At 50.8% G+C, this 21147-nt stretch overlaps 3 protein-coding genes and 1 long non-coding RNA gene across 6 annotated transcripts in view; 1 reads left to right on the top strand and 3 right to left on the bottom strand.

Annotated features, from left to right (window-relative positions):
* Nucleotides 1-1989: 1989 nt before the first annotated feature.
* GAPDH (glyceraldehyde-3-phosphate dehydrogenase) lies at nucleotides 1990-5566 on the bottom strand. The gene is made up of 11 exons (XM_065855937.2): nucleotides 5408-5566; nucleotides 4728-4827; nucleotides 4365-4471; nucleotides 4196-4286; nucleotides 3901-4016; nucleotides 3705-3786; nucleotides 3403-3554; nucleotides 3191-3269; nucleotides 2869-2952; nucleotides 2644-2741; nucleotides 1990-2293 (listed from the first exon to the last, which is right to left on the bottom strand). The coding sequence occupies exons 1-11, from the start codon at nucleotides 5428-5430 to the stop codon at nucleotides 2224-2226; spliced, it is 1002 nt and encodes a 333-aa protein (XP_065712009.1). The 5' UTR covers nucleotides 5431-5566; the 3' UTR covers nucleotides 1990-2223.
* LOC139829090 (uncharacterized) lies at nucleotides 5069-18390 on the top strand. Its single transcript, XR_011741336.1, has 3 exons — nucleotides 5069-5203; nucleotides 14065-14292; nucleotides 18309-18390. It is a non-coding gene; the product is annotated as an uncharacterized lncRNA (long non-coding RNA).
* On the bottom strand, nucleotides 7848-13870 carry LOC136105669 (C-type natriuretic peptide 1-like). 2 transcript variants are annotated; one of them, XM_071814451.1, is made up of 3 exons: nucleotides 13597-13870; nucleotides 8345-8635; nucleotides 7848-8090 (listed from the first exon to the last, which is right to left on the bottom strand). In XM_071814451.1, the coding sequence occupies exon 2, from the start codon at nucleotides 8633-8635 to the stop codon at nucleotides 8363-8365; it is 273 nt and encodes a 90-aa protein (XP_071670552.1). In that variant the 5' UTR covers nucleotides 13597-13870; the 3' UTR covers nucleotides 7848-8090; nucleotides 8345-8362. The 2 variants fall into 2 exon arrangements, with proteins under 2 accessions (XP_071670552.1, XP_071670556.1); XM_071814455.1 differs by lacking the exon at nucleotides 13597-13870 and adding an exon at nucleotides 10115-10395 and having other exon boundaries at nucleotides 7848-8635.
* The window catches only part of NCAPD2 (non-SMC condensin I complex subunit D2), a 24923-nt gene continuing 19020 nt past the window's right edge, over nucleotides 15245-21147 (bottom strand). For both annotated transcript variants that reach the window (XM_065850973.2, XM_065850982.2), the window contains 5 exons: nucleotides 18456-18536; nucleotides 16228-16414; nucleotides 15847-15973; nucleotides 15559-15717; nucleotides 15245-15374 (listed from right to left, as the gene is read on the bottom strand). In XM_065850973.2, the coding sequence (XP_065707045.2) occupies nucleotides 15295-15374; nucleotides 15559-15717; nucleotides 15847-15973; nucleotides 16228-16414; nucleotides 18456-18536 (634 nt within the window). In that variant the 3' untranslated portion in view covers nucleotides 15245-15294. The remainder of the gene's footprint in view (nucleotides 15375-15558; nucleotides 15718-15846; nucleotides 15974-16227; nucleotides 16415-18455; nucleotides 18537-21147) is intronic.

Genomic DNA, 21147 nt, shown 5'->3' with positions numbered 1-21147 from the left:
GGGAGTCCAAAGGCTGCATGACCCGCTCTGCTGTGTGCGCTTACCCTGTTTCTGTATAAAAGCAACCATGTTTTAAATTCTGTGATTCCTGGCTTGCATCGCCTAGATACCATTATCATTTTTCCAGGAATTTCAAGATTGTAAACCAGTTGAAATAGCATTTTAAAACACAGTGAACCTTTATCTGAGATGTTCTCAGCAATTGTTCGTCTGAGATCACATACTCTTCTGCCAGCTAACCCCCCAGGCTGTATGAATTTGCTTGTTCTCACAGCAATTTGATCTCCAGTTACATAGGGCTCTTGTTAAATAACAAGCGCTCTGGAGTTCTTTGCTCTAGGTGAATTCCCAGGCAGCCTTATCTTTCTCAGGAAACAAGGCTTTTTAGAGGAAAAAAGTGACTTGGTGAACTGCTCCTACTTCAAACTCAGTTCAAAAATCTCTTTACATGGAAAAACAGGCATCCCCCACAATGAGGAGTTTCAGTAGCCTCTCTGCACTTCCAGATTATCAAACAAGGTGCTTGCTAGCTCACACACACAAACATGCAGGCAGTAGCAGCGCACAGGACAGCCGCTCAAAGCACCCAAGCACAGCAGTCGAGGACAGAATAGGACCAACCCAAGACTCTGTAAGCCTGACAGGCCTGCAGGCTGCACCTCTTCCCAGCAGAAACCCAACTCTGCAGGAGGGCTGTCACCAGACAGCACCAGCATCAGGCAGCTCCCATTTAACCCCAGCGTTTCCTGAATCTCCCCTGGGGCCATTTGTGGCAGAAGGCAGGTGTTGCTGCTGTCCCAGAGCTAACAACCTGCTCAGAGTCCCAGCTCCTAGCCAGGCCCAGGGTTATTCAACCTGTTTGTCCTTGCAGAGCAGGTTTGAGTCATTGCCCTCTAGCCCAGTAAACTTTCAATTTTTACACAGCCCCATCACTGGAAATAAGCAGCTCCAAGAAACCATGTCCAATGTACCCCAGTACTGGGAGTTTCGAGTCCTTTAGCTTCAAGTCCTTGCTCCAGATCAGGGTCTGAAGCTCCAACCCTGCCTGCCAGGGAGAGGATGACACACCAGCCCCAAGACAGTAAACTGAGCTGCTAAAAATGAAGGGCTACATGTTTCTGTGCAGTGCATCTTCTCTCTACCCAAGTACTCATGGATTATAGAAGACTTGGTCACTTGCCAGCAGCATTTCAGTTTCCAGAAGGTAACTCGTCCCTGACATAGGGCTGACACTCACCTTGCAGAGATCCGCTGCTCAGGGAGCTTAACTGCAACAGCCCCTCCTTCTGCAGAGAATTAATCCAGAATTAAGACCAGCTACCACCATGCTAACACTGGCCTCCCACACGTCCCTAGGCAGCCATTTCCTTCCTCTGGGAGCAAGTTGATTAATTTCAAGAGGTAAAAGCAAATGAAAAATCCTCCTTGTAACATTTATGCTAAGGAAGGGGAATGAGAAGAAATAATTGGTTTCTTGTGCCCCTTTGCCAAACCAAATGCAAAAGAAGTCAGCTGCTTGGCACTTCATTCTGCCTACATCAGACAAAAATCCAGAGAGCCACAAGGCAGATGGAGCAGCGGTGCTGCTTTCGATTTCACCATGCAGTAGCCCTTCAAGTGCAGCCCTGCACCACACCTTAATTTGGCTCATGGGCAGGAATCTTGCTTCTTGCATCTGGCACAGGTTGCTCACCAGTCTGCATGCCACAGCTCTGCTCACTGAAGCCCAAAGATGGGCACTCGCTGCTCCTGCAAGTCAGGTGTCCGGGGCTGTGCTATGTCTTTGCATGATGACCCCAGCTGTCCTAACAGCTCCTACAGCATTTCCCATGTCTCTGCTGCCTGGGTTCACAGCCTGTGTCCATGTGCCACTGCTTAGAAGACCTGGCCCAGAAGTTGCAGCCATGCTGGCAGAGCCCATCTTAAACAGGCACCTACATTTCCTCGTTACCCCCCACTTTCTCCCATTTCCCACTGACAGATAAGGCATTTCAGATGGTGATCACTTTTATTGATGTAAGGTGGTACACAAACAGATCAGTTTCTATCAGCCTCTCCACCTCCCCCAGGCTCGGGGAGAAGTTGGAGGAGTGGGGGAGACAAGGGAACAGAACTGGCCTCTCACTGCAAGATGCAGAGCTAAGCGGTGGTGAAGAAGGGCAGGGGCTCCAACAAAGGAGAGTCCTGCTTCCCTAGGCAGCAGGGGGGGGCTGTGTGCTCGGCTCACTCCTTGGATGCCATGTGGACCATCAAGTCCACAACACGGTTGCTGTATCCATACTCGTTATCGTACCTGCAGACAGGAAGAGAAGTGCTGTCAGGACTGACCCATTTCTTACATCTCTTTCCTCAATTGTTCCTGCTCCTCTGCCCCATCCCACACAACTGAACTAGGCAACTTCCCATCCACTTCCAGTAAAGAAAGCCATAAGCACCCCGTATGCCCTCCAGTGGGGTAAGGACAAGGCTACAGTAACTTCAGATAAAAAGCAATCTTGCTCCACAAGAGACTTAGTGTTGGAGCCACCCTGCTTAGCAGGAGTCTATGTATCACTCCATATGGCCAGCTGACAGTGATGAACAGGACAAAAGTCTGTAACTTGTCTATGTCAGCCTCCCCAACCACCCCAACGCAGTGCCTACCAGGAAACCAGCTTGACAAAGTGGTCATTCAGTGCAATGCCAGCACCCGCATCAAAGGTGGAGGAATGGCTGTCACCGTTGAAGTCACATGAGACAACCTGGAACAGAAATGAAATTGTAATACATATGGCTGATCCAGAAATCAGGATACAAAGTTGCTACCATCAGGAAAAAAAAAATTGTAAGCAACACTAGCTACAGGCCAAGAGACTATGAGTTACCTACCTGGTCCTCTGTGTATGCCAGGATGCCCTTCAGGGGCCCATCAGCAGCAGCCTTCACTACCCTCTTAATGTCATCATACTTGGCCTAAGCAGAAACAAATTTAAGATGGTCAGATGCCAAGTCACACAAAATGTCTGCCGGGGAAGGGGAGGAGACACATGGGAGCACCATGGCAGCAGTCATGGATGGCAGGTGCTATTTTCACCAAGATCAAATCTTCTTAGGGAAGAGATAAATACAGAGAGGGCAATTCCAGGTGAAAAGAGTTTAGAGGAAGCAGGGGCAGATCTGGAGGCTGTTGGGTCTTGTTTGTAACACTTACTGGTTTTTCCAGACGGCAGGTCAGGTCCACAACAGAGACATTGGGGGTTGGCACACGGAAAGCCATTCCAGTAAGTTTCCTGTACAAGACATGAGTCAGCACTGAACAGCATCCAGCACCCCTCTGCCAGCCCTCCATTCTGCTGGGAATAGGTCAGAGCTGGCCAGGCATGGGCTGCCACCTCCTGACACCCAAGAAGGGACAACACTCACCCATTGAGCTCGGGGATGACTTTTCCCACAGCCTTAGCAGCTCCAGTAGATGCTGGAATAATGTTCTGGGCAGCACCTCTGCCATCCCTCCACAGCTTCCCAGAGGGCCCATCCACTGTCTTCTGTGTGGCTGTGATAGCATGGACAGTGGTCTGCAGGAAGAGAGCACTGGCGTAAGAACATAGCCGATACTCTCCAGAAGAGGCATCCCAAGCACCTTTCCCCCACCCCAAGGGACACAGGGAATAAAAATGCTTTTCCTCTCACATGGGCCCCTCTTGAGCAGCAAGTTCCAGACCTACCATAAGACCCTCCACAATGCCAAAGTTGTCATGGATGACCTTGGCCAAGGGCGCCAGGCAGTTAGTAGTGCAAGAGGCATTGCTGGGGAAGAGAAAGAGGAAGGCTCATCAGCCAGAGGCATCTACAGAGGTGAGATCAGACCCCCACACAGCTGGTGGGAGCTGCAGGCCAGGGAGCATCTTCCTTTCTCCTTACCTGACAATTTTCAGGGACTTGTCATACTTTTCATGGTTGACACCCATCACAAACATGGGAGCATCAGCTGAGGGTGCAGAGATGATAACACGCTTAGCACCACCCTTCAGGTGAGCCTGGAAAAAACAGAAGATTAAATTAACTCAGAACCCATCCAACAGCTCGCTTCTTCAGACAACCTGTTCTCCCTCCCAGCCCCATCTCTTTCCCAGCTTGAGCAACTCTGTACATGATGATGCGCTTGACAGACAAGAGCAGTAGTCCCTTCTCCTGTGTGCCACTGTAGCATACTCACCCCAGCCTTCTCCATGGTGGTAAAGACACCAGTGGACTCCACAACATATTCAGCACCAGCATCTGCCCACTTTATGTTGCTGGGATCACGCCTGCAGAGGGACAGAACTGTAAGAGCTGCTCTGTAAGAAGCCTGCTTTCATCCTCCAAAGGGGCAAAGAGATACTTACTCCTGGAAGATGGTGATAGGATTCCCATTAATCACGAGTTTCCCATTCTCAGCCTTGACAGTGCCCCGGAAGTGACCATGAGTAGAGTCATATTTGAACATGTAAACCTAACAATGAGAGAGAGAGAGAGGAAGATCAGTCACTCCAGCTGCCATCTCTCCAACCCTTGTTCTACCTACACCACAGTCCCAGCTCCCCATCTCCTCAGTGACCTTGTCCAACTGCTGTGCTGTACTTGGTTCTGCTGAACCTCTCATCCCTGTGCCTCCAACCACATACCCATTCTTCCTCGGAAGCTACTAGAACAGAGCCAGAGGAGCCCTACTTGGAGAGGCCCCAAGGGGGCACTGTAAGGCAACTCACCATGTAGTTCAGATCAATGAAGGGATCATTGATGGCCACCACTTGGACTTTGCCAGAGAGAACAGCAGCCCGGGTGACCAGGCGGCCGATGCGGCCAAATCTGGGGAGAGACACATGGGTGAGGAGGAGCAACAGAGAACCTGCTAGGCTGAGCAGGTCCTACTGCCTTCCCCCCGGAGCATCCACCGCTCCCTGCCCAGGGGGTTGGGAGGGAGCCCAGCAGCCGTGTTCAAAGGCCGAGGTGCCTCAGTTAAAGATTAAGAGTGACCCTGCACCGGAAAGGTCAAGCTAAATTTACTGAGGGCCCTGGGGATCTGGTTACTCCTCAGCCCGGCGGGAGAAGGTCACATCCCCCGGGCCGCTGCTGACACACGATCCACCCGGTGACCTTTTGGTGGGGGGCCGCAGCCCGCCGGAGGGGTGCAGAGACCCCCGGGAGAGGGGCAGACCAAGCGGGGAACAGCAGCGCTTCCGGGGTGAGTCACCCCGAATTTGCAGGGGGAAGTGACTCAGCAGCCCGGCCTGCCCCGGCCCTTCAGCCGGGCACGGGGGCGACGATGGAGCGAGATCGGTGGTCATACAGATACCCCACCCCCCCGTCCCGCCCTTGAAGCGACCTTGCCCCCCCCCCGCGCCCCGCCCGGCGCCTCCCGCTGTGGCAGCCCAGCGCCGGCACTTACCCGTTGACTCCGACTTTCACCATCTTTGCTTCTTCGGGATGTTCCTGCGGGCACAGACCGCCGGTGAGGCGCCCAGAGCGTGGATGGGCGGGGGGGGCGGGTCACCGGCCACCGCCTGCGGCAGCCGCGCCTCGATCCCCGCCCCGCGCACCGTTAACGGCTCGCCCACCGCCGGGAGGAGAGGGGGGAAAAGGGAGGGAGGGATAGACGCGCTCCGAACCGCCCCCCGCCCGGGGCGATCTTCCCCTCCACCCCCCCCGCCCCGCGACGCCTATCCACCCCCGCCCCCCCAAGGCGGTCTGTGTGTGCCCCCTCAACGCCCCATAGCCCCCCTCAGTCGCCCCACGCCGCCTCCATCTTACGGCGCTCCGCTTCGCAACGCCTTTGTGCCCGCAGGCCCCGCCGCCACGCGGCGCCGCTCCGCCTGGGGGCTGCCGGCCGCCGCACCCCCGTCCAGCCCGGCCCGGCCCATCCCCGCGGCGCCAGCCCTGGGTGGGCGATGGTGGGGGCTGGTGTGTAGTGGGGGTCCTCCCCACCCCTTCTCTCCGCCCCCGCGCATCTGCTCCCCCCGCCCGTTACCTGCTGCCTCCAAGCCGCCCCGGCGCGCAGTGAGAAGGTGGCGCAGAGGAGCTTCACCGCCCTTTATAGCCGCGCAGGGAAGGTCTGGGGCCCGCCCCGCCGGGCCGGCGCCGAATGGGAGAGCGGGGGCCGGGCCGGGCTACGTGCGCCCGCGCTGCGGGTGCGGCTGCCTCGGTTCCCCCGAGCGACCCCCCTCACGAACAAAAGGCCCCGCGCGGGGTAGGGGAGGTCCGCAAAGGTTCCCGTGGGGCGGGGGTGCGTGCTACACGTTCCCTCCGAGCCACCCCTGGGCGGGGGCGTGAGGGTGATCGTGATCGTGATGCTGGTGAAAGATGCTCTGGTCTCGGAGGACGCCGGGTTCTCGCTCTGCGGCGGGGAGGTGTCCCCAGGACAGGGAAGGGCGGCTGGGCCCTGTTTGGGGAGGCGGGAAAGGCCCCCATCCCCATGAGGGGCCGCCTTCTCGGGGCTGACTGCCGCTAGAGACCGGGGCAGTGGTGCGTGCTGTTTCACGAAGGAGAGAGCTCCCCAGCTGCAGCCTGCACCCCTCCCCAGCCCGACCCGTTCCCCCAGCATGGCAGCGAGGGCCAAGGGACTGCAGAGATGCTGGAGACACCCTGAGGGAGCAGCAGGTCCCCAAGCATCCCTCATTCCCCCAGCGCTAGGAGGCAGTGGGTGCTGGCTAGGAGCTCTCTTGCCCCCAGGCTGAGGACCCCCTGCCTGTCTTTGGCTCCCCTAGAGGGGATTTAGCCACGCGTGCTCTGGTTGGGCCCGGCAGCCCAGCTGCCTCCCCGGCAGGCCACGCGCCGCAGCGTGAGCACCATCTTAATGAGGCACTGCGGCACTGCTGCTACCCGCGGGACGTGACGGCGGAAATCCTGCCCGTCTGCCGCCTGGGCCCGCCTTCCCCCGCCACCTGCGAGGAAGAAGCGCTCACTGTATGGCCACTGCTGCTGCCCATCCTGCTCTTCCCCGTGCCACGCTCACTCCCTGAGCCACGACAGGCTGCATCCCCCTGGCTTTGCACAGCCCAGGTGTGCTGGGACAAAGCCATATTAGGCACAAGGCCCAGAGCACACTGGAAAGCTTCCATCTCTTGGGAAGGGGGTCCCAGAGGAAAGTGTGGGAGTGGTGGGGATGCAGACCTGGGCTGGCAGGGGGTGATGGGAACAGGCCTGTTCCCCCAGCTGCTTGGCTGAGCTGGTCTCCAGGATGAGGAAGGAGAAGCTGACTGGGGGAGCCACACGGGTACTGGGAAGGGGGTCCAGAGATGGGTCACACAGCTTGAACGTAACCCAACTCTCCTTATACCACTGCTATTCCCGGTGCCACTGAGGGGCTGGTGTCTAAGTTTAGCCCCAGCTGAGGTTACGACCTTTTCTTAAAGGCCAGGGGATGACGGCTCTCATGGTCCAGTGCAGGGCTGAAGGGGTGCAAGCCCGTGCCGGGGTTCGTGGTGCCCCAGCCGCAGCACACCGGCGGGGGCTCTCAGGGACAGCTTCTGCGCAAACAGGAGGCCCCTGTGTTTGCTCGGCAAACACCGCAGCGCCGGGGGGCAGAGTGCGGCTGGGATGAGCCAACGCGGCTGTTCTGCCCCGGCCCGCGGTCGATCCCCGACCCGCCGCCGCCGCCCCCCCCTCCGCGGCCCCGGCAGCGCCGCGCTGCAGCCGCGCGTGCCGCCCGGCCCACCCGCAATGGCGGCGCGTACCCAACATGGCCCAGCGCCTGCAGGCCGGGGGCGGCGGGCGCTGCCGCCGGGTCCGGCCTCCCCTCGCTGCCAGCCCCTCGGCCCCGCACACCCCGCCGGCCTGGGGGCAGACACGGCCTCCCGCGGGGGCGCTGCCGCCGAGCTCGCACGCAGCAATTAGTACAGCTCTGTTTAATTAGCAAGTGAGTCCTCACGGCGAGGGCGCAGGGGGCTGCCGGCAGAGCAGGGGTCCTGCGGCTTAGGGACAGCCGCGGAGCCGGGCAGCTCCTCCTCGTAGTGCCGCGCCGCTTCCCCGCCGCCGCCGTGCTCCTTCGGGGCAGGAGCTTCCCGGTTTCAGCTGCCGGCACGCCGTGCTGGTTCCCAATCCGGTCCTGCGGGCGCCTGGGTATCCTCCTCTGGCTGCGGAGAAGCGGGGCCGGTGACCCGCCCAGCGGCGTGCAGCCCATCCGCTCTGGGACCACGGCCGGGCCCTGCTAGCACGTAGGGTCCCACGTCCCAGCCTTCGCCCCGGCTGCAGGCAGGTGGGGCCTCCATAGCCTGCCCTTCTGACCCCGACCCTCGCTCCCACGTCACTCCCCCCCATCCGTGCTCTCATATCTCCCCTTAGTTCTTCGCTGCCCGCCTGGCCAAGCCCTCACAGCTGGCTGTCTCACCTCAGAACCCCTCCAGAGCTAACACCCTAAACCACTGAAGGTCCCGATCCGGTCCAGTTTCAGCCCAAAGCAGCCCCTGGGTACGGCCTTCCAGGCCCAATCTCCAGGCAGTGCCCACTTGCGACTGGTGAGGGTCTTGCGCCAGAGAGAGGGACGGGCAGCTCTAGCCCCAGATGGGAGGAACGGGAGCGTGGAGGAGAGCAACTGAGGGCCGAAGCTGGACCCCTCCTTCGTGTCCTCTTCAGCCAGCGTGGGCTCAGGCTCCAGGGGCAGCAACTGGGAAAGGAGCATCTGGGAAAGCGGGGTAGAGAGGAGAGAGGGGTGAGAGTAGAGTTGCCTGTGTTCCTGGTGATAAGCTTTGTATCCCCCTTGTACTCCTCTGCCCTACACCTTCCCTCGGGCTCTGGCAGGACATAAAATGGTGCCAATACACGGGCTTTGTGCCCGTGATGCTGCATCCAGACAGAGGGAAGGGCTAGACCAGAAGCTCCTGCAGTCTGAAATGATTTTGCAGTCCAAAAGAGCAGGGAGGCAGCTGCCATGAGCCTCTGCCTGTGTGCAGATTGCCATGGTCTTTGCAAACCGTACCACCTCAAACGTGGAAGGTAACAGACTTCAGTCCTTGCTCCTTTTGCTGATGCTGAGCACCTCTGTGTGCTGCTGTGTGGCATTTCTGTTTGTCCAGAGGGGTGGTGGGGAGGACAGACCTGCCCAAATACCTGCATCTGAAGATGAGTGGGATACAAGAGCAGCAGCATCGAGGATGCAGGTGTGAGGAAGGGGGGCTCTTCATCTACTGTGAATTCTCTAGGGTATCTGTGCAGGCAGGCACATGCTGATCACACACCCCTGGCAGCCTCTGGCTGTAGGGAGGCGAGGATCGGTGGGTGCATTGGGCACAGCAGAGGCATCGCGTGGCTGCCCAGGGAAGCAGCCTGCAGTAGCCGTTCCACATCTGTCCCTCATGTGGGTGCTGAGCAAAGGCTGAAGATGCCTTTGTGCAGCTCTTTTCGGTAATGAGTTAATTGAAGCGGACACGGGCATCCTCAGCAAAGAGCAGAAAGTGGTGAGTCATAGCAGCATCAGTCTTGTGATTTTAGTTCACGTCCTAACTACTTCCCTGTAGCTTTCCCAGGATGACGTAAAAGCAAGGTGTTGGAGCTCAGGTTAGGATTTGGGTAAGAGAGAGCTTGATAGATTTGAAAGCCAAAATATTTTTGCTGTAATTGCTGAGGGTTAATGATTTACGCAAGTGAAGAAACCCTTAGCTGGCATCCTGACAGGTTCTTGGCCTTAAAGAGGGGCTACTGGAGGGTAGTACTGATTTAGGAGTGAAAATCCTGACCTAGCAGGATGAGCCTGCCCTCTGAGACATCAGAACCGGAACACTGCACACGATGAGGGACACAACCATAATTTCTGGTGGCTGCTGACACAGGGCAGAGTTAGAGAGCACTAGTCTCTTCACCGTTAAAGCCCCTGCAGGCAACATGGGGAGCCCCAAAGCCTGCCCCAGACCAGAGCTCACTAAAAAGCTTTTGTGTGTCTGCTCCCTTGTAATGCTGGTGCTTCTTAGGAGCTGGGTTATAAAGACACAGTCATCCAAGAGCTGAAGCTGTTGGAGTGGAGGTGAGGGAGCAGTGAGAATAAACAGTAGCTTCCGGTAGCTGGAATTTGGGTCCCGCACTTACACTAGGTTTGACCATGACCTTCCCAAATTGCCCCTGCTACTCCTGAAACCTCCCTCAGTGCTCTCCCAGTCCTTCCTACCTGTAGCCTCTGTGCTGGTAAGGACACAGTCTGAACTCTGGCAGAGAGCAGAACTAAGAGGAGGAAAAGCGAGCAAGGCCACGACTGGAACCTCAGCATCTTCTTTTTATCCCAGGGCTTGTGGGAGGCGAGGCAGAACCTGCAGCATCTGTGTCAGATGCAGTCTGTAGCCCCTTTTTGCCTTTATAGTGTTGGTTCTGGCAGGCACTGGGCCCCCAGCTCTCTGCTGAACCACCCCCTGGAGCTTCTTAACCTTTCAGCCCTTTTGTCCAGGGTGATATATTTCAGGGTGAGCTCAGCAAGACCCCTTCCTCTAAAGAAAAGGGACACAAAGGTGTTTACTGAGTGTCTAGGAAGATAAATGTGAGTTGAGATGCTGCTGGCCAGGACCTGGAGGTATCTGTCAGGGTCAGGAACAGGGTGACACTTTGAAACACATCCCAAAGGAGGGTATTGAAGGCTGCATTCTATAGTGATATTGAACATACTCCTTGTAGGCAGAGTGCTGTTAACACTATTCCTCTAATCAGCATAAGGATGAACTAGCAGTAACCACATTGCTGGCTGACACAAATTCAGCTTTGTGACAATACAGGCTTTTGTTTTTCATATTTATATCCTGGTGAGCTGGTTGGCCTGGGAATGAAGAGCTCTCGCTGCAGAAGGTGCGTGAATTCCAGCACTAACTCTATGGGATTTGCAGTGGGAGTGTGGGTCTAGTACTAGGCAGGCATATAACTTGCAGGCTGGTTGTCCTGAGGCACCATCTGGAGGGCTGGGCTGAGTTTCCAGAGGAACCGACACAGAAAAGAGCTTGTCGAGGCTCAGCTTGCACTTTCTCAAGCTCAGACGCACAATGGAAGTGGGATGGCAAGGAGCAGATTCATTCCTCCTAAATCTTCTGGCCGTTAGTTCCCCCCGCCTTTGTTTGCCTCTCCCATTTTACTGTAGTTTCTCACCAGCTGAACAAGGCAATGAGGTCACTGTTTGGAGACCAGGGTGCAGAAGTCAGCCTGGGTGTGAAGACAGAAACTAATCAGGAAAGTTTGTCAGGGGAGAGGAATGGAGGGACTGTACCCCAGTACAGGATTAGTTGTGAGTGTGCTGGGTGAGTTTAATAACGCCTTAAACTTCCCTTTCTTCAGTACTGTTGCACAAAGCAATGGGGTCAAAACTTGATAGTGTTCTGCTGCCTTCTGTTGGTTCGTTGGTTGGTTTTGTGTGGTGTGTGTTTGCTTGGTTTTTAAGGAAAGAAGAAAATTAGAAGAAAAGTGTTTTGCAGAAATAACAAAAGTCACAGTTCAGATATTTACTCCTTCCTTTCCTTTCTTTTCTTTCTTTCCTGGGTCCCCTTCTTCCCTACCTAAGAAGCCAGAAAGCTTTATACATCCAGTGCATGAAAAGAGGGCATGGGGCTTCAGCATGGAGCACTGGTGCTGGAAGCAGGAGAGGTAAGGTTACCCAAGTATGTTAGTTCCACCTGATACCTGCAACCCAGGGATGGTGCTGGTTCCAGAGCAATGCTCTGGTGATCCTGCCTGGCAGTCCTATCACCCCTGTACCTGGGCCAGCTCTCTGGGGCATGCCAGCAAATTGAGGGGCTTCCCTGGTTTACGGCCTTGACTGACACATTTCATGGGGAATGGGATTATTTTGGTACCAGCCTTTTAAACCACAAAGCACAGGTGACTGCTGGAGAGTCACGGGATGTGATGTTCATGTGGGCTTTCAGATGTGGTGCCTGTGTACAAATGGAATGTGGGATGTGTGTCCACAGCCAGCCCCTCCGTGTACTGGATGCGGTAGGGTATGGAGCTTTGCGTTTGTGAATGTTTCAGAGGGGCAGGAAAGAGAAGGAGGATGGGAAGTGAGCACGTGTCCATCCCACATGCAAGATGTCTCAGAGGATGTTGTTCTGTACTTTCTGGTCACATTCAACCATCCAGAAGTAGCTGAGTCAGTCTGCTAGGGTACTCATGCTCCTGGCAAGACAGCTGCAGGCAGATGCATCTCAAGTCGAATGCACCGGTTCCAGGAATCAGCTTGTCCCTGAGTGCAAGGTAAGCACCAAAGCAACAACACATTATTTTGATAAGAAATGTAGTGGTGGTTTGATCTGGCATCCCTTAAATGTGGTGTCCCCCATACTGCAAGAAGAATGCCAGAAATGTGTTTGCAACTTCCCCGAATTCCAGCCCACTTGCACACAGACTGAGCTCTGCAGGGATGGACAGGCTCTGAGCTCCAAAGTGACAGGTCCCTGCTTTGGGTCCAGTAAAACCTCGGGCTAGCAGGAGGGAAGGAGTCATCATTGTCCCATACCAAGCAAGAAACATTGGGGTCTGCAGAAGATTTGCAAATTTTCTTGCAAATCCAGCAAAGTCTGGATAAATTGCAGGTGCTTAATGACTCAGGTGCTGTGAAGTTGCAGCTGCTGTGTCCCAGATCCTTGCTGGGTCTGCAGTAGAACTGAATAGTTGCTCTGATACATCCTGGCAATGACCGTGGAGTGAAAAGGTTTTGGCAGACAAGTCCCCGATTGCCCCAGTTTTCTCAGATTCAAATAGGTTATTGTCTTTCTTTCCTCTCTGGTGCTAACAAGTTTCCGCTGTAAAAACCCTTCCCCCTCTGATGCTGGCACACCAATTCTAGAGCTTGTGAGACCACCAGAAAAGTGGTCTCCTGTTGAATCACAGATATTCACAAGCTGTTGCTTACAAAGGCAATACCCTGTGTGAAGTAGCCTGGAGGAACAGCACCTGGCCTGTGGTGATGCAAAGGGCTGATGGTTGCTGTAGGCTCTAGAAGCAAGAACTATACTCATGTTACTCCATAAGCACCATGTGTAGGAGCCTGGAGCCTCCTGTGGCTGGCAGTCCCTTAGAGAATGGAAACTCCACTGATCTCGGCACTGAGCAATCCCACTGCCTCAGAAGCGAAGGAGTGGGGTTACTCTCTCAGCCTGGTTATCATGGCAGCCACCAAAATAGTTGCTTGCCAGGAACAGAAGAGCAGCAACCAGCTGCTTAAGGCAGCAGCCACTGTGTAGCTGTTTTAACCCCTCTTAGTTTTTACTGCATCCTTCTGCAGATCCCCACTCACTGACCTTCCACGCTCACTTGACCAGGCAGTGCTGTGCCCAGGAAAGGGCAAAGACAGACTGCAATGCACTGAAGGAGCCACCATGTCAGCCCAGTCATTGACTACCAAACCTTCCGCCTCAGAAAGGTGGCTGTGTGTTTCTCCCAAAGGAAAAAGTTTAACCACTTGCAGTGGAAAAGGATGGCCCGAAGGTAAACCGGTACTTAGTTTTATGGCCACCTTGTTTCCTCCATTCACTCATTCATATCTCTTTAACTGCAGTATTATCAACATATTATCTTATATTTATGCAAGATTTACTGCAGACTTGTAAAGCCTTGAGCCTGGGTAGAAATCCGTTCATGCTTTTTTCTTTTCATTCTCATTTGTGAGTGACATACCTGTGAGTGCTGGCGGAGGAATCACATACAGTATGCATGACTGCACATCATATTTACTGTTAATGCCGTAGCTGCTGCCTCTGTCTCCTGTAGCCTTCAGTGAGTATTATAGCAGGGACGACAGGCAAGGACAATATTGCTGTAGCTTCTGACCTTTGTATTTCACGTGATTTTCCGGTTCTCACCAGGGTGCTCTGGAGCTGGGGACCATGTCTATATTGGTATCTGGCTAGTTTACACTAGCGGCTGCAAAAGGGCACATCGTTCCAGTGAACTGTGGGACTCAGATGTGGGATTTGGTCCCCATGTCTCAGCCCAATAAATACACCTATCATTCCCTAGTCTACTTGTTTCTACAGCATCTAACATGTTTTTGTCTATTCACATGTTGGCATTAAAAAAAAATATTATTAAGGCCAATGCAAAGCAATGCAATTCCTAATGCTTTTTTTTTTTTTTTTTAAATAGAGATCAAAATAAGCTACAGCAGTCTTTTGTCACTACTCATGCAGCCAGCCCACAGAACTGAGCAGTAGGTTCTACATGCTGGAGAGCCAAGGGTGACCATGACAACTGCAGGAACTTGGTAGATCCCAGAGACAGAGAACACAGAAGAGATGCAGGAACCTGCTAACAGGAAGACCCTTCTGATGCCTGCCCAGCTAGTGACTAGTCTGCTTTCTAGGTAACTGACAGGTAAGAGGAAATAATTCTGTACTAATAGCTCTGGGAAAAATGCCAATTTGCCTGTGAGACAGGAGGTTAAAGGTTGTTTACATGATTAACTCAAATTCAGGGCACTTCACGTTCACATGGCAGTCCAAGGAGTGCAAGGACTGACCTGAACACTGATTTGGCATTCCTGGAAGGACAGAGCTTAAGTGCCAGTCTTATTTGAAACATAACTGGATGCGCAGCAAATACATTACAAACAGTGCAGTGAGACCACCGATGTTACCAGTATACTTAGTAACCTGAGCAAATCAGAGTTAGGCAAAGATAATTCTGAAGGTGTTTGTTCTGTTTTGTGGTTCTTTTTTTTTTTTTTTGTTCTTTTTTTTTTTTTTTTTTTAAACTTTAAGAAATTGTATTCTTTTCCTACTCACTTTGCATATTCTCTGTTGAAGCACTCTAGCTATAGCCCAAGTCTGGCTTTCTCATCACTTCCCCAATCCCTCAACTCTTGAGGAGATCTGTATAAGAAAAAGACGCAGGTAATTTTCCCTCAAAGCCCTGCAGGGCTTTGCAGGGCAAGAGCCTCAAAGAGGATCAAACATAAAAGGGCCTAAAGTCAGAAAAATTGTATTGGTCCTGTGTTAAGAGAAGCTGAATGGTGTACTTATAACCATGTACAAAATGGAAGGGAATGAGCATTTTGTACTCAGTGGTTAGTTTGACTCTTCTTAGAAAGACTTTCTTCCAAAGGTGTGGGGTTTTTTTTTTGTTTTTAATGAGAGCAGTTTATTTTCATGTGCAAAGCCAGTGTGAAACCAGTCAAAGCAGCAGCTATGTTCATCACTGCCTTTTCTTTGTGGAGATATCAAAAGAAAGGATTGGAATTGCTTTAGTCTGGTGTGTAGCTTCCATTTTGTCCTCATTTAAAGCACTGTCATATTACGGGGTGGTTCAGACAAGAGAAGACAACTGCTGCGTAAACCAAGTTTTATTTTTCATTAAAGACAGTGGCAGATGGTTCCCTTAGCGCAGCCGGGAGACTGAAGATCTGGTGATGGGAGTTGTTTTCGTGGGGGTTTCCTCCTCCAGTTTTCCCAATAGCTCTAAAGGAGTAAAATGTGTCAATAACCAGCACTCCACTGCCTTAAACAGAGAAAGCTACAGGCAACCTAAGCAGCGCTCTGAAACCCCACACACCTGCCCATTACCAAAGGAACATCCCTGATGGGACAAATCTATAGCCTTTCTCCACTTTCACCTTCTGAGCATACATGTACAGTGCCTTACCATCCTCAGAGCTGTTCTCCTCATCACTGGAGAAGACAATAACAGCTTTTTTGGGTGGAGGGCGTTTTTGGGTACGCTTATGGTTTCGGAGAGCGCGAGGCTGGGGTGTGACAAAATCTTCATCCCTGTTGGCTGTGCTCAGGGGCTGGCGACGTGAACCTGCCAAGAAAAAGAAATATAAAGGTAGTGGCCATTCTGTCTGTAAGGGTCATGTAGGGAAAAGTCCCTAGGTGTCTCTGCTGGACTGCAGGATCAGGGGAAGGCTGCAGTCTCACAAAAGGAACATACTTCCTGTTGGTTTCTGCTTGGCCGACTCTGGCACTGGAGATTGACTGCCTTCTTGGCACGTCTCTGCTGAATCCAGCCCTCGGTTTCGGGAGGCTGACAGCTTCTGCTCCAACTCTTCAGCCAGAACCTGATGGAGATGAAATGTTGTAACAGGGTGGGGTAAAAAAAGAAGAAAAAAAGGAAAAAAAAAAGGCAAAAGAAAGGGTGGAAGGGGTAGGGAGAGAAGTGTTACATCTATAGCAGAATTGTCACCAAGTTCTCTGATAAGTTGTTGGGGCCAAGGAGTAGCCTGCTTAACATGGAAAACTGCAAGGCTTTCCCAATCATTGTGTATAAAAAGAAGTTGTTTTATTGGCCTGGACACTTGCCACCCGTCCTTACTTTAGTCTCGGGTTTGCTGCCTGCTCTGCGGAATCGAGCCAGCACAGTTTGGAAACAACTGTAGACGGCTGGGTCTTGGAGCTTGTCTGCAAAGCAGTCAAAGTTGTCCTGCAGCTTGTGAAGGCCTCGTTCTGAGAGGGGAAGCAGAGTGAGGCAGTGGGACAGATCCCGATATTGACGCTCAGTTCTAGGAAAGACAAAGATTGCTTTTATGAAAAGGGATGCGTAAGGATGTGCACATCCTACCTAGAAGCACAGCACATGAGGATGAAGTGTTTCCTGCAGGTGTTTCTGCCCTGCAGAACATGAGGTTCAGGTTGTTCTGTTACAGGTCAGTTAGAGGCCATACCATACTAACCACTTCACAACCGCCACTGTATTCCATCGAAGACACTGAGTTAGTGTCTGTCAGACAAACATGAAGGCTTCATTGTTAGAGAACACAGCCCCTCATTTAAAAAGCGTGAGAAGTTTTTTCCTCCTAGCTGTCAATAATACACTCAGTGAGGTGAGGGCTCTTCTTGAAGGGCCTTATTTCAAATGAATAATAAAAAACCCTGGCTAGTCATTTTTGCATGTTTGAGAGTTTCAAGCAGAAGTTTTACTTGTTCTCTCTCTTCTTTTTTCCTGCCCAGTAACAGGCCAGTTACATAAAGAAGGCCATTTTCATTAAGGTACAAAGTGAACAGATGACAACTGCTGTTTCAAAAAGGACACATTCCAATTCCAGAAGTAGTTACCGAAAAAAAAAAAGAAAGGCAAACTAACATTCTTAATGTAGCTCACTGTGGTGGAATGGGAGGGAAAAAAAGCTAGGCCAAAGCCCTTATTATTAATATATACAAACCAGCGAGCCAGAAGTTTGTCTTGCATATACCCTCTCAGAATGCACTGTTCAAACACAGACAAAGCTGCACCATCTAGTTGCTTCCATGTCTAAAGTCTGAATGATACTTGGCAGGTTGCTATGTTAAGAGCTCCAGAAAAGCTGAGGAGCATGATGGTGGCTGCAAAATCTTTTCTGATAAACTCCTGTTTTAACCTGGAGAGCCTTGCTCTAGCATTACTGATAGCATGCATTAAACTGATCATCTTTGTGGTATAGAAATACTAGGGCATTTTAGTAAAGGCTACACATGGCTTACACACAGATGGTTCTTTACAAATGTAAAGAGCTCACCAGTGTTCCCAGGAGGGAATTTTGGAAAGAGAGGCCACTTTCCACTCCATCTCAGGAAATAAAATCCAAATATTTCTGGGGAATATGCAACCCCTGAGGCAGCTGAGCAGGTCACATGCCCAGGCACTGTGTACAAATGGCCAAGATAAGCAGACACAGCTTACACCTCAAGGGCAAACCCACAACCAAACCCACAAACCCACAATGGAGAAGGAAAACCACAGGAACAGAGGAAGGCAGGGTGCACCAAATCCAGTGGAAGTGCATCAAGTGGATGAAGATACCACTGAAAGTACCTGACAGAGGCAGATAAATTTCTACTGTCTTGGGGGAAAAAAAAAATAGTACATCTGTACATCTGTGTCAGTGAGGTTACAGCTTGGGAAAAGGAGCAACAACAAAAAAACCCCTCAAAACTCAGGAAGCAAAACAATATCTCAGATTCATGGGATGGGTTCTGCACTCTTTACTCTGTAATCAGCACCGTGAGCGAGACACACACATTTCACAGACAGAGCAGAGCAAAGGCGTAAGCACAGAGTGGCACAAGCTCTTGAATAAGACAACAAAGTCTGAGGCATTGAGTTAGTTCTGCGCAGCCCATGCACACAGAACAAGGACAGGTCTAAATCAACCAGATAGTTGAGATCACCCCAGGCAGGACTGCTGGGGACACCCCAGCTTCTCAGTTGAACACACCAGTTTCTCAGCCAAGATACAAGGGAAAGGACCACAGAGGTGTATAAAACCCCCACATGGGGTGTGTCCTTGCTCAGCTGTAATGAAGATCTAAATTGTCACAAAACATTTTCCCTAAGAAAGGTGGGAGGGGACAGGGGCCAATAACAGTGTAGTAAGACCAGGAGCCTTAATTTATACATATTTATTAACATATTTTTAGGAGGAAGATAGGATTCTCAGCATTTGCCACTTTGCCACATAAAGAAAATGATGGGAACCTGTTAAAAGCACTGTATGCAAGGTAGTTTCTTCTAACAATTCCCAAGAAGGAGACCTGCTTGTCAGGAAAATTAAGATTAGAACCCACCTGGCAGTCCGGAATCGCTGACAAAGTTTCTCCACCAAGCTCTCTGTCTGTTTGTCTTTTGTGATATATGAGAAGAGATGTCTGCAAAGGAAAAAAAATGATGATGTTAAGAGCCCAGAGAGGAAACCCCATTTCTGCCTACACCATGGGATGCTTGCAGCTATGCTATCCAGTGATCAGCTGGCTGGTCTTCAAAAGAAGACAAGAGAGCTCTGCATGCCTCAGACTTGGTTCAGTTGAAGCTATAAGCCTATATACCTTTCAAATAGTAATCACAGTCCCTGTTGGGGGACAGCTGCTATGACATCATGTATAATTAAACCAGCATGTTTGCATAATAGCACCTGCCTAGGTTGAAATGAAGAAATCCAGCTAGAGCAAAAACCCTGGCAGGCCTGGAGTGAGAAGTGCTAATATCTGTTTGGGGTCTGAGGTAGGAGGGACACTGGATGGAAGTCTGCAGTGTCAACTTTTGATCAGCTCCTTCCATCCAGTTTCAGGAGCATGCAACACCTCCAGACAATCTCCTCACTTCTCAAGTTGCACTAGCAGACTAGTAAGTCTTACAAGCAGACCTTGAGGGGAACGAGGTGACATGCAGGTTTTTTTCCCTCAGAACTGTTCCTGTGACTTTTTTCTTTCATTATGTTTCTTGAAGGTATGTTGCTGTATTTTGGATCCAGGCAAAAGTGAGAGTTACTTTGCACTAAAGTGGAAACAAAGCCTAACAGAACTTAAATGCTGAGGAATAGAGAGACATGGACTTTAACACAGTTAAATACTTCTGCATTTCGCATGATGTCCTTACAGAAATCACTGAACAACTTCTATTTATTAAGAAGGTCCTGATGGCCTCTCTTTTTCTTGTACCACCATTTCTGCTAACTCAAGCTCAGTCAGGTTGTCACTGGCCTTGATATAACTGCTCTAAGCACATCCTTGTTCAGTCTTTGTTATGTCTACAACCACCAACACCAAGCTGCTTTTCTAAGATAAGGAACAGAGACCAGATCCTCAGTAGTCCTCCCTTTGCATTTTTTCCAGCATCAACTCATCTTTCTTTAAGTGACCAGAACTGTGGCAGCATTCCAGGCAAGGTCTCACCAGCACTTCCTACGCTTCCCTATACATAAACCAGAAATAACTTGACTACTGAAACAGCAAGTGGGATGTATCTCTAACTTTAGCCATAGCTTTGCAGCAGAGGTTAAACAATTTCTAAACATTCAATCTTAGACATTTTTCTGCTAGTTTTAATCTTGGTTATTACTGTAACCCTCTCATTCTGCACAAGTTAGTCCTTTAACAGTGTGCTCCCCCCACTACCCCAATCTTTTTTACACTTCTCTGTTCTCCAGTCTGGCAAGTATTCCTGCAGCATAAGCCACTGCTTCCTTCCTAGAATGTCCTTTGTCCACCATAGTTTCCAAGTTAAGCTGGATCCTCTCCACAATGTAAGCATTTTCTATAGTACTACACAGGGAAACAGTTCAGTTTCAATTACTCTCTGCCTTTTTCCGATTTAAAGGATATGATGTGGTACACTAATGATCATGTCTTCTTTAAAATTAATTAGCTTTAAACTAACTTGATACCTGTCTACTTTGTTAAATCAATGCTGCCTTTTCTCTTACTTGCCATGCACCTCCAGTTCTCTCCCTGCATGCTGTTGGAGGTCAGAAAAGTCCATCTATACCTGTCTTAACCACATTAATCGCACTTATTCTCTAGGTCTGTGGCAACACCTCCACTTTGATATTTATTAAAAATTGTACTGAAAATTCAAGGATTATGTCCCATTCTTTTCATACATGCCTTCTTCATAGTTCTCTGATGATGTGCTTCCACATCAGACACTAACTTCCCCTTTTATATGTGCTGTCAGTAGCCATGTGCTGTATTTCCAATTATTTCACAGTACCCTCCTTACTGAAAGCTGAAGCAAAACATACATATACTTTTGCAGCCATACATTATTTTCAGTCTCAATTTCAGCCTCACTAATAGACATTTTCTGTGCCTTGCAACTCTTACCTGTCCAAAATACATCCCCCTTCCTAAATGCACTAGAGTCTCGTGGACAGAAAGACTCTAGTTGAAAAAAAAAACACTGGAGACTTTATTATTCCTCTCTTCAGCAACAGCAATACTTTTGTTTTGTCCAACACTCCCCTCTGCAGCCTACAGGGATTCAGGCAACTCAGAAAATTCCTCCTGTGGTTAAGTTTCAGATATGACAGGAAAATTTCTGTAATCTACCACTAAAGACATTCTTCATACTGTCTTTGAGCAGCTGATGCCCTCAGATTAAAATATTTCAATGTATCTCTATACTATGGAGGCATTCTTGGAAACAAACAAACAAAACCACTACCACCAAGACAACAACAAAAAACCCACAAAACAAAAAAAGCCCTCAACTCAAACAAACAAAACCAAACAACTCAAACACAAATCTGTTACTTTAATTACAGTTTTACTAAACTCCAGCAGGCCACCAAAATGACAAAAGGCAGCTGAGTCTTTCAAATCTGTTGTGTTCTCCCCATGTTGTATATACATGTTCCCACGCATAAAACCAACAGATTTCCTTTTCTAGAGTGAAAGTAATTTTGAATGAGCTAGTGGAAACTCTATGGAGTCTCTCTTCACTCCCAACTATGTGGATTTAGAATCGATTCCCCTCAGCATG

Source organism: Patagioenas fasciata, chromosome 1, assembly GCF_037038585.1.
Source record: "Patagioenas fasciata isolate bPatFas1 chromosome 1, bPatFas1.hap1, whole genome shotgun sequence".
NCBI lineage: Eukaryota > Metazoa > Chordata > Aves > Columbiformes > Columbidae > Patagioenas > Patagioenas fasciata.
The sequence above is the reverse complement of the archived record's forward strand: the minus strand, read 5'-3'. Positions and strand labels throughout refer to the sequence as shown.